Source organism: Ochlerotatus camptorhynchus, unplaced genomic scaffold (assembly GCF_037179485.1).
Source record: "Ochlerotatus camptorhynchus isolate MF236.1 unplaced genomic scaffold, CSIRO-AGI_Acam_v1.1 ptg000230l, whole genome shotgun sequence".
NCBI classification, from domain to species: Eukaryota; Metazoa; Arthropoda; class Insecta; order Diptera; family Culicidae; genus Ochlerotatus; species Ochlerotatus camptorhynchus.
The window spans coordinates 950,968-963,750 of NW_027040720.1; the positions used below are offsets into that span (position 1 = coordinate 950,968).

The 12,783-nt window shown below is 37.9% G+C and overlaps 2 protein-coding genes across 3 annotated transcripts in view; one reads left to right on the top strand and one right to left on the bottom strand.

The window, feature by feature from the left end:
• Positions 1-12,783, top strand: part of Det (Deterin) — a 434,366-nt gene that overhangs the window by 117,175 nt on the left and 304,408 nt on the right. The window lies entirely within an intron of this gene.
• Positions 1-12,783, bottom strand: part of WASp — a 95,033-nt gene that overhangs the window by 17,281 nt on the left and 64,969 nt on the right. The window contains exons 3-4 of the mRNA XM_065225509.1: positions 2,122-2,349; positions 1,926-2,025 (exon numbers count right to left, since the gene is read on the bottom strand). Of these exons, the coding sequence (XP_065081581.1) occupies positions 1,926-2,025; positions 2,122-2,349 (328 nt within the window). The remainder of the gene's footprint in view (positions 1-1,925; positions 2,026-2,121; positions 2,350-12,783) is intronic.

A 12,783-nucleotide genomic window follows, 5' to 3' on the forward strand; every position in this document is an offset into this window, starting at 1 on the left:
ATTTTACAATTTCTTATGAAAGATCACATAATTCTCTACAAACCACTCTTGGACTACATTTTTGAAGGTCTTATAATTTTTTAGTTAGCCCATTGCAAATGCATTTTGAAGGTTTTATACGGGGAGTCCTCCCCCTTCAAATCAACTAAAAAAAAAGAAATTTATTTTCTGTTAGAGCTAATGCGTAATTTAAACCAATAATATGTAGATCTAGCCATCTAGTTTTATTTACGGTGAATAATTTTAAACGCTAACATCTGGCCCTTTGCTCAATGAGCTGGATTACCAAGGTGAAGTAGTCGTTTTCATTGTGTGGCCAGGATCAGACCGACAAAGACGTTCTGAGTGCCAATGTTGGAAATGCCGTAAGAGCTCCGTTTCTGCTGGCGAAGTTCAGGGAACGTCGTTAAAGTTCAGGGAAAGTTGTAGAACTTCAAAGAACTTCATAGATCAATAAATGTCGTTTAAGTTCAGGAAACTTTCTTGAAGTGTGGTTAAATTATTTTGAAGAAACTAATTGAACTTTAAAAAAGTTAAGAAAACTTTGTTAAAGTTTAATGAATTGTATAGAAGTTCAGCTAAATTTGTAGAAATTCAGCGAACTCCGTAGAAGTGCTAAGAACTGTATATAATATATAAGTTCAGTGAATTTTGTAAAGGTTCAGCGATCTTTCTAAAGCCGTTAAAAAAATACAAGGAATTTCGTTGAAGATCATGGATTTCGTAAAACTTCAGGGAATCGTTGAAGTTCAGGAAACTTGGTAGATATTCCGGAAGCTTCGTAGAGCTTCAAAAAACATAGTAGAAATCCAGGGAACTTAAAAAAATGCCCACGACTGAAAGTCTCGAAAGAATATTGAAAACTCACAGTTCGAAAAAGTATTCTGTTCAATATGATGCACATAAATAGTGCGGCACATATCAAATAAGTTTACATTTTATATCATGTAAAGTTCTGACACATTTCATGCAGTGTAGCAAATATTGTATACAAAAGCCCATCATTGTAAACAACATTATTTACAAGTTGCTCGGTTGCATGAAATGAAATACAAGTTTACGAGAATGAATGTTTACATCACAATTAAAATTCAGAATTTCTATCGCGAAGAAGTAGAATATTTGTACAAGTCTAGTAAGCTTCATACAAGTTCAGGGAACATTATTTAATTCCACGAAACCTCACAAATGTTCAGAGATCTTTTTTGAGTTCAGTGTATTTCGTTACATTCAAACGTATTACAGTCAATTCTCCATATCTCGTTTCTATATGTCGATGACTACCAAACGGTCTAGTAGGTTATTCTTGTTCTATGTCTCGATCGCTCCATATCTCGATGGTCCCTTCAATATCGAGATATGTAGAGTTGACTGTAGTACTACTTCAGGGAAATGCAAGTTCAATTAACTTCGTGGAACTACAGGAAATAATATCAGCACAAATAGTAGAAGTACAGTGAACTTTGTAGCAGTTTGACCGCCCGCGGATGCTGCTCCGTTATTTTCAGAAGCTGTAATTACACAGAGAACCAATAGACGGTCCGTCCTTGGGACTAGCACTCATCCACAATGTGTCAAACTGGTGATCTCAAATTATACAATGCCAGCCGCGTCCGAATGCAGGTCAAGAAATGATTAAGTAGGAATGTGTTGATGTAACACTCGCTTTGATGGAAACCGAGCAGTCGTAAAGCAGCCGGCTTTGACAGTTCGTTTGGCTCAAAACCAGCCAGTTCGCTACTTTCCTACACTACACCCTCTGTACTAAAAAGTAACTTGCTATCACAGCAGCCCTGCCTTAATTCGTCATTGTCTGACGTCTCCATTGCCAACACCTGTTGTCTTATCGCTCCAACCACGTGATGATAATGATTACAAGGTAACGCAACAAAATATGGACAAACAAGACGCTCTAGACCACTCACCATCTCTTCGCCGATTTCTGTTTGTGACCGTCGAGGTAGTGGTGTTCATAAATGCAGTCGCCTCATCCTCCGTGGCAAAGTTGAAAGCCACGATACCCTCCTGTTTGTTATGAAAGAAAAGAAGAAGAAGAAGAAAAAAATGCAACCGAATTAATCTCCATCCTTTCGAATAGGTACACCGGAGTATCTTTCTTACCTCGCCCTCGAACACAATCAGAAACGGCCTCGGCTTGGTGGCCTCGATCTTGTCGTACAGTTCCTGTTCCCACACGAGCCGGTTGGCTTTCAGGCAGTAGAGGCGGAAAAAGTACGACTTGCGGATGTTGTCCTTGATGAAGCACAGCGCACCGGTCCATTTCTTCACCCAGGAAGCGTGCGCCGGCGATTGCGTCATGTAAAGCTGCACCACTGCAGTGCACTGGGTCTATTCGTCGTGTGTGTGTGTGGGCAGGCCGCCAGATCAAATGGAAATAAAAGCAGAAATAAAAGGAAGAAGTCAATTACATGATGCGCTGCGATATAATACTACTGTGATGATCATGATTTGGCACGAAGCGATGAAAGTGAAACTGGAGCGAGTCGAAAGGAAGTGGGCATCCACATTCGACGGAGGGGGAGAGATATGTGCATTATTCAACGGAAAGTCGCTGATAACTCTCGGAAGAGTCGGAAAATGTAACCGGTGGTCATTTTCGGACCAATTGGTGCCAGCGGTGGTGGTGATGTCACAAAAGTCCATGTGTGATGCCGCGCCGCATGCTGGTTAATTGGCACAAGTGCCGTGAACGATTCATCATGGGGATGTAAGCTGCAATCATCGCGAGCAAACCGCTGGTTCCTTTTTTGGTCTAATTATTGGAGAAACACATGCAGTCGGTCCAACGTAATCAAGGTTTATGTAAAAACTATTAATTTTGCTGATTGACCTGCCTTGTCACGTGGTCTGATTGATTGGGTGGTTGAATGATCAATGCAGGGCTGTGGAGTCGGAGTTGGACGCATCGAGGTCGAAGAAAAAACACCGAGTCCGACTCCGACTGCTATAAACAAAAATTGATCCTAATTTGGTCCACGTGCAAGTTTTTTAGCTGACCGATTCGATTGAATTTGAATGCCTATCACGAAAAGTAATAGGGTAAATGTCGGCTTCGGCACCCATTGACTGTTTTCGGCAACCAAAATTTAAACGTTAATTTCACTATGTTTTCCCATCAACACACTTCCCTGAATGCATCCAAACGATTCTTTAGTCTTTCAGCTTCAATCTGATTGTATGTGTACGTCTGAGCAGTCCTGTTATGGCAGATTTTTATTCAAATGAAGCATACGTACTCTAAAATGGGGTTGATTTCAAGTTGCCGATAATAGAACAGCTGGTTAACACGCAGTTCTAATGGGAAGGTTGCCGAAGAAAACGAGGCTGCCGACAATAGTCACACTCACCTGAGAAGTTTGTAGCGTTGTAAAAACGCTTTCAAACAGTTTTGAAGAATTCTGTCGATTAAAATGGATAGAGAAGCAAGCAGCAGATGAATGTAAACCAACAGACACGTCATATATGTGCGTGACGCTGAGAAAATGCTAATAGAAGTGTGGACACTGCTTAGATTGACGAGAATACGTAAATTCCCCTATGATCCGTCTAAGACCTGCTATGCTATACTGATGATTTTGATCTAATAAGTAAAACTAATTACTAAACTTTTTTTTCCAAATGAACACGGTTTATACGGTTTGAATCAGCTATCTTGAAAAAAGGCTAGATGCAGATTTCAAAATTTTGGATTGCTAGATATGGGCTTATATTTTTCGAATGAAGTTGTTGGAATCGTAGTGTGCTGTGCTCGAAGAGAGACATGGAAAATTTTCAGCCGTCAATTTTTGCTCCGTTTTTTCTCGACTTTTGTGAAGTTGTAATTAGTGTTCCTTCGGCTATTTGTTCTATTTGCCACCCGAGAGTTCTTCAACCACTGATCATCTCGGGACCTAGCACCAACAGCCAGCCTTATTGGTTGTTCTTTCCCGCTCTTTGTGTTCCTTACAAGTGGATCAGATTCTCCGCCCAGCAGCCTGAATCCATTCAACCACAATAATTGTGCTTTTATCATCTGGCCGATCAACTGATTGGCCATACAGGATTTTTAGTTCGCTTGTCCGATACTAAGAATAGGCAAACCTATTTTCGATCCCAATCAACCAACCCTTGAGTATGGAGATCACTGTAACAAGACATCGTTCATGGATCGATTTGGTGAGTCCGTTCAAATTTATTCTGGTACCGTAAAACGGGGTATCTTTGATAATGCGGATAACTTTGATAGTATAATATAAAGATTAAATTTACTCGCTGTGCTTTTTCCAAATAAGAAACATTGGTTCCATATTGTAGCTTAGGATATTTCCATTGATATGGTATATACAGGGTGGCCACTGAATGTATGAAATTAAATTTCTGGATGGGGGCGACCCCGGCGTAGTGGTTAACATCTTTACCTCTCACGCCAAAGTCACGAGTTCAAATCTCACCTCCGGACAAGTCACGAATGACCCAAGAGTGTTAAAGTGATTATAATCATAAAAAAAAATAAAAAAAAAAATCTGGATTTTTTCAAAAAATCCAACGAATACCAGCATGATTTTTTTTTCCATTAGAGTGATTTTGGGAGAATACTTTTCGAAATTCTAAATGGCAAACCACGAGATTTCCGAAGATTGTTCCAAGCGAATTATAAAGAAACTTAAGGACAGGAATTGAAACAAATTCTCGCGAGAATGGTACAGAATACGAAGAGAAATGTATAGTGAATTTCCAGAGTTTTCTGGAGGGAATTCCTAAAATATTCTGCGCAGAATTCCTGACTGTTATCAAGAAAGTAAAAGTAATTTTAAAGACATTTTGGAATAATCCTAAGGAAATCCTATAGAGATTTGCAAAGAAATAATTTAGTGCATTCAAATATTGAAAACATTTATGATTCCCGACACAGAAATTCAAGATCCAGGACTAACAAACATTTCCAAGATTTTAAGACGTCGATTGCGAGCAAATTTCAAGATTCTGGTCTTAAAAAAGTGTTCAAGATTATGAAACTAAGAATTTCAGGTGTAACAGTGTATGTCAAATTAGGGAAAATCCTCTATGGACGTGCATTCAATATCCCAGAAATGGAGTAATTTTCTTGAATCTGTGGCACGAACAGTTTCAAGGTTCTAAAATTAACAATACAATTAAAAATGACAGACTTTTTTTTTATCTCAGGCTTAATTTTTGATATCTTGTAATGTAGAAAAGTAAAAAATTCCGGCCTTGAAAAAATATTGAAGATTCTAAGAAAAATCATTGGATTTCTACTATCTAATCGGACTGAATTCGGTTAATTATTTTAAGATGTTCGAATTCCCGGTTTTCCCGAATCAGTGGCCACCCTGTATATAGTTTTTAAATAGTATATGTTACATATTTTACAAAAATATCAATAAACCATTTTCGTGTTTTTCGCCTTTTTGAAAAAGCACTCAAACCATCACATATGAAATGTATTTCCGATACAGCCATCACAAATTCAATGTTGTATTCTTATTGCTTATGAAGTTTCCTGATTATATACTCATTCAAAGTTTCATATTTAAAGAACTAAATTGTTTGAGATTCACTAAATTTTTTTCTACATTCATCGAGTTGGCTAACCCCAAATCAAAATACTGAAGTTCGGTCACAAATGTAAAAAAATAGTGCAATGCTTTAATTTTTGTTCAACATATGACTAACGAATTAACTCTTGGATCCTCAGTACTTGTTTTAAAAATATAAAATTTGAAAAACAGTCATTGCTTTAAAAAATATTTAGAATATACTTTAAAAAACTATCAATGTTACCCCGTTTTACGGTACTAACAATGCGTTCTGTTGCAGAATTCATACAGACATATGATATGGGTGAGAAAAGATATGGTGAAAGTCCCTGCGCTTGGACCCAGTGGCGTCGCGTCCACATGTGCATTAGACTGATGCAAAATTTGAAATTTTCGCTCCACAGTGTTTAAATGGTTCCAAATTGGGTCCTGCTTAGCCTCCCAAAATTTAAACTACTTTTGTTAGAAACTGACTTGGCACAAACCATTTCAAGTTTATATGGGAATTACTATGAGAAAACTTATGTTTTTGTTGATATTTATCTAACAATTCACCACATCACTATGCTTTTAAAAATAATATCAGTGATTGTAATAAATTCTCTCAGCTACAACTTTGTTCAAAACCACTTTTCAATCAAATGTAAGGAACAAAAGTTATTAACGATTCAAGTCACTGATGTCTTATGATAATGCTCATTCAACTGTTCATCAGGCAACATTGGTGTTTCTGGTGCGAAGAATAGAGCACAAATATCATGGCTACTATGTCACACTGCAGAATACTGTGTTGCCTACAAAACAGCTGCTTGATCATGCCATAAGATTATCAATCTCTTAAACAATTAATAACAATTTAATTTGACATTTGGCTGAAAAACGATATTCCGCAAAGTTGTAGCTTAGAAAATTTATAGAAATTTTCGAAAAAGCAATATGGAAAATGGGAAGAAGCCAATGAACAAAAAGTTTGGTTTTCCCATAGTAATTTCCATACAAATTTTGAATAGTTTATGCCAAGTCAGTTTCTAACCAAATGAGTTTAAATTTTGGGAGGCTAATCAAGACCTGATTTGAAACCGTTTGAGCACTGTGGAGCGATAATTTCAAATTTTGCATCAGTCTAATGTGCATCCTGTGCACGACACCAAAAATGCGTTTAGATTTTTATAGATATCATAGCCACATTATACCTGTACTTCTTTACTCCAGACCACAAGTGACAATCAATACACTATTATACAGTGTGGCTCAATTGAATTTCCGACCTTGGCTTGCTTCAAAAAGGATTAAAGTCAGTTCGGATGGTCTGCCCTAATGCATTGATTTCTAAGCATGTCGATATCACTACCATGACAAAACTCGTTAAATAGTGCACCTAAAAGCGAGCTTTTTGTGTGGCGGGTGGCAAGTTTGTGAATGGTCAAATGCCTGATGTAAGCCAAGCAGACCTTCTATAACCTCTTGAAATATACCACAAATTTTCCACAATACATGGCGGTTTGCACTACTAGTTGTAATTGAAACTTTCAGCAGTAACACGTCAAACGGGAACAACACGGAAACAGCAGTCTGGTACGCTTTGGACGTGTATCATCCTTGAAAACCGGTATGAATGTGTGAGTTTAAATTAGAAGAACATTACATATTGTTGGTTTGTTTACAAAAGCTGGTATGCCCTTTTCACATGTTGTTCTTGAGTTTGTGATGGATGGGTGCCTAAAGTGTGCATTTCTCGCTGTGCACTTGGATATCTGATTGCAGGCAAAGAGAGTAATGGAGAAAGAGAGCGCAAAAGCTCGCGCTCACTCTCTTGCCGTTGTAAATCTCTCAATTACCGATGGTTGCGCCGGTGCGCCTGTCAAAACTTATGAGCTTCCCCTAGTTCATTCTGATATTGTTGTTCTGGTGAATAAAGAGTTGATTTTTTTTTTTGTTTTTTATTTTTTTTTTATTGGGTATCTAGCTGGAGCTGCGTGACAGCTTAGTTTTTAAGACTTGACCCATTTGAATAAATTTTGCTTCTATCTTTGACAATACAGAAGAAGGACTAGCCTTTGTTGGCAGCTTGAACACTGAATTCCGTGTGTATTGTTTCAAGATAGCTATGGAAAAAATGTTGTGACGTGTGCGCATAGATACATCCGCGTAGTAAACCGATTGAATAAGTAAATCCGTTTCGAACGAAATATCAAAATTATGTAAGTTACGAAAACCGAGCAAATTCCGAAAGCCGTGCGAGACAACCGAAGCGAGAAAAAAAGGCTTATTATCATTTAAAGAGTGCCACCAAATAAATGTGATAGCATATGTTGGCGAATTGATTAATTTTGGTTTCCTCCCTAGATATTCTACTTATTTACTACTGAGCTTCGTATCAAATTGGTTTAATTTAAAGAACGTATCAATCATTTCAAGATTTCGCAACCTCACCGAACAAATTCTATACTACATAAGCTCAAAAGCGTTTGACAAGCTCTACCGAATTGCGTATCACTTCTGCGTAAGCTCCGTAGACGTAGGCGCGTTGAATCCGACAGTCGGCAAAGGTTTGACCTGTACCAACACCGCTTAAGGAACGACCTCGAGTCAGTAAAACCGTTTAGAGCTAAACATCTAAATTACGTAAGATACGAAAATCGCGCAAATGTGAACGCCACGCGAAACAACCGTAGAGAAAAAAACAACTTATTATCACTTAAAGAGTGCCACCAAAATAAATGTGATAGCCTATGTTGGCAAGTTGATTAATTTTGGTTTACCTCCCTAAATATTCTACTTATTTGCTACTGAGCTTTGTATCAAATTAGTTAATTTAAAGAACGTATCAATCATTTCAAGATTTCGCGATCGTACTGAACAAGTTATATACTACATAAGCTCAAAAGAGTTTGACAAGCTCTACCGCATTGCGAATCACTTCTGCGTAAGCTCCGTAGACGTAGGCGCGTTGATTCCGACAGCCGCGAAAAGTTAAACATGCATCGATGCGTCAATACCACATCAGAAAAGATCGATTTTACAGTCACGTGGGGTTTAGTTCATAGATTAACATTGACTGCTGTTTACCAACGTAAGTACTTCAACACTAAGAAATAACTCAAATGCTTAAACCGCATATATCAAAGATTTCTCGTATTGAGAGAATAATTGTATAGTTATCGAGTACAATAAATTCAGGGAAAAACAATACCTACAAAAGATTAAAAGTTATCAATTGTCACATACCCGTACTTTTACTTATTTCGTAAACTATTCCTCTCCTTGTTAATTTGCTTAATGCTATTGGTTTGCTTGGGTTTTCTTATTGAAGTTCAAGACTAAATAGAAAGATTTATTCTACAACTTTAAAGGTTAGTTACCTCCCTAAGCGGACCCCCCGCATCCTAATTCTTTTGTAAATCTACCTAATTTGATAAGACTTTCTGAATGTTCTCATTTAAGTTCGTTTGATGATTATGATATCTCAGTAATCTAATTTAATAAATAATTGAAATCTCCAATTCACCTAATCAATCATAACCCATGCTTTATTAAGTACCTGCACTTGTGCTTGTAATCTAAAGTTAAACGTGTTTCAGGTACTTTTGTTTTTGACCTATACCTATTTATTATATCTTAGTTCGATCCAAGTGACACCTTCAAGTGACTAAAATGCTTCACCTTGAAGTTAGTTTCCTAGCTGATTTTTAAATTATATAGGGTATACGCTCCAACTATGCTCACACGCTTCCACTATGTCGCACCACAAAAATACATATGGGTATGTCACAATAGAAGTACGACACAGTGGAAATCCTGAGCCATAGTTCAAACACTTATCCCAAATCAAAATGAAGCACATATAAGATTAGTTACAATACCATGTACAAAAATGATGTTTAACATTGTTCCCTGAGTAATACCGCAATGAAAACAACAATGAAAGCTTGTCACGCAAATAGAAGGAGCACACTTTCTGAAATATTTCAATAGTATAATTCCCTTGCAAACCCAAATAAATCTATCTGCGTAAAATAAAATAAAATAAGAGTGATTTGCGGCAAAACCCGCCAGTATCACACCCAACGTCATTGCCCATACGTAAGCGTACTACGACGCGGCTCTCAATTAAAGGAGTAACAAGTGTGATACTATCACTGCTGGACTAGATCTTTGGTTTTTTTCATACAGTGGTTCATCAGAGAGGGGAAGTTTAGTAATCCTCATCGCCTGTCCATGGCACCATTCTATCGCGGCATGAGCCAGCAACGCCGGCCATAAAACTACCGTCTCCAACACTCCACTATAAATCATCAAATTATGCCCGCCCACCAACAGCAAGGTGCAAAAATTAGCCAAGGGGAGGGAGGAAAATATGATTTGAAAGTTGTGACCAATTTGGTTACAAGTTGTGATGAATGCCAACACAAATGTTATCAAATTTGTCTAAAATGTCTCCTTTTTTCTGAGCTATAGCATTTTACTCGAAACTGTGACGAATTTCATCCATTTTCATTGCAAAAGTTTGTAACTGATTTTGTTAGAAGTGACGACCGGATTTTGAAGTAATGAAATTGGGTTGTTAGTGGAATGCGTTTGATGAAAAACAGCAAAAAAGGTTATCTTCCATTTGATTCCACTTAATTATTTATTTCCCCTTAAGCACTCATCCCCTAGGTAAACAAGTCAAGATCACATGTATAAAAATGAAACTACAACGGGCAGAATCGGAAGCTACATAACTAATAACCCAAGAATTAAGTAAAGTAAAGAAGGAAAATCTAAACAACTCTTTAATAGAGAAAATCCCCAAATGGTAGGCATCATAATGAAGTAATGAAATTGGATTGTTAGTGGAATGCGTTATATAAAATACTTATGATCTTGATATTTTTACCAGGATCGACACTGATGAAGACTGCACATTGTAGTCCAAATACGTATCTGTCATGGATACAAAAATTAATTATGTTGAATTAAATGGAAGATCAGTGCTGATAAAAATCATTCCTTTTAAACTCAACTAAGCTTCAAATGAAGACAACCTTAACAGGTAGACCAACTACCTGCGTGAATTTGAATTTTGACATAAACACATTCTCTTGATCAAGGCAACCTCTGAGTATCGAAGTCAACATTATTTGTTTTTGTTCATTCGTGACTGGAAGTTTATTATCGCCTGCGTTTTGACAACAACGCATCAATATTCATCTTCATCTTGGTGGCGATGATTTTGAGGATCAACTGGAAAATGATTATTTTCACAATACACCAATACCAGTGTTGGTTTTTATACACAGCTTGATGGAAAATTATTGCCACTGCCCTTTGGTTCAGTAAGGGTTTGGGCGCGTTCTGCCAATTTGGTCGAGGCAGATTTCAAGTGTGAGCCGGTGACGAATGGTTGTTATGTAGAACTCACTCTTAATTAATGATCTATACTTTGATCTTTTGTGTGAAAGGGTGCGGTCCATATTGCATCACACCGCAAAAAAATAAATTTTAATATTACATCCAAGAGGATGCACTTCAATCATGTCGAAAATATCATGTAATTTGTATGGCCTCAAAAATAAACAAATGCAGTAAAAGCAGTGTAATGTCAGTTCATGCACTGTTTTAATGCTAATTTTTTCCTTTTTGGCAAGTAATATTACACCATATTTTCGACACGATTGAAGTGCATCCACTTTGATGTGATATTAAAATTATTTTTTTGCTGTGTCTGAATGAAATATGACACTTGCGTTGATCACTTGAAGATGTGGTATGACGGAACATTATTACTGATAAAATGAATGTTGTTCTTGATATTGGTTTTTGTAGAAAATGCGTGTAGTTTAATATTCCAACAATTGCTCCTTGTCGCGTTACATTGAGATGTTCCCTCATTCCACATCCGTTGAACCATACTGAATGTCCATCTCGTTGTGTTTTTTTCACAGTAAAGCTAGCACTGGACTTATCTGTATCTTTTCCTGTTTCAACGGCGGAGTCATCGAAGAAAAGGCGCCAAGAAACGGTGCAGTAGCAAAATGGAACACATGCGATACGACAGTGGAGTGATCCAAGTGAAGAAAGTACCCGAAGATAGTACAAGACGCAGCTAGGAACGCATGATCATTTTGTGAAGATCATGAAATTACACTGAAATGTCGTGGATCATATTAGGAATAACATGGAAAACTTCTGCGAATCACTAACAGAAACCACCAGGGAGATGGCACATTTGGGGGAAACTGCGGAAGCACGTATAGATACATTTCTGGAACGCCTAGCCGTCTCTAATGAAGAGTCAATAGTAGCTGCGGCTACACTCGTCAGAAGAAAGATAGAAGTTTCATGGCCCAGTAATAACATTTAATAGAAGTGATGGAGCTTACGGAGTGTTGAAAATTGCATATCGCAGAAGGTGCCGAAATGTAACACGGGACCATTATGACAGTGTAGTTTAAAAATTGATAATCAACTCGGAAAGAAATACTCCTAATGCCAATGCAGAAAACAGTGATTTGCTTCCCCCCGTTTCGCACTTTCTGAATATCCAGAGAATGTTGGCCCAAACGCATCGCAGCTAACTACCGGGTCGGGCGTGTATTCGCAGCAGTCAGTGAGATCAATAGGTGGATAAATTCGCCTTCGCTAGCTGGAATGCTAGGGGATGCTCGGATGAAGTCGAGCGAAATGCAATGGATGATCATTTCATGCGGAGCAATTATATGTTAATTGCGTTACAAGAAGCTCGTCTAGCGCAATGCACAATCGAAACAAAAAATTATCTCTGGTTTAACGTCAATACGGAAGAACGACCCCGCGACAGAATAGGTACAAAGGCACGGCCATTTTGGTGGCAAAATGCATAAGCAAAGAGCATAGCTTTCGAAAGATAAGTAACAACTCTTGCTTGGAGAAAAAGTAATGCTCATATCAACATACGCTAGAGGAGGAATTCAGGCTGAAAACGAGGAGTTTGGCAAGTTAAGGGCTTATTTGCTCAGTCTCCGTGATATGACTCGGGAGAGAATAATTGTAGCTGGAGACATGAACCGGAAAATTGGGAAAAATGACCTGGCTGACAACGACAAATTGCTTATCGGGAATAACCATCTACATGATTACAGCAACCAAAATGGCTCGGCGTTGAAAAATCTGATGCATGGGTTCGGACTGAAAAATGATCTCACTTTCAGTCATTCACCGTCAGTTACGATCACTTGGACGAATGGAACAAGCGATTCCCAGA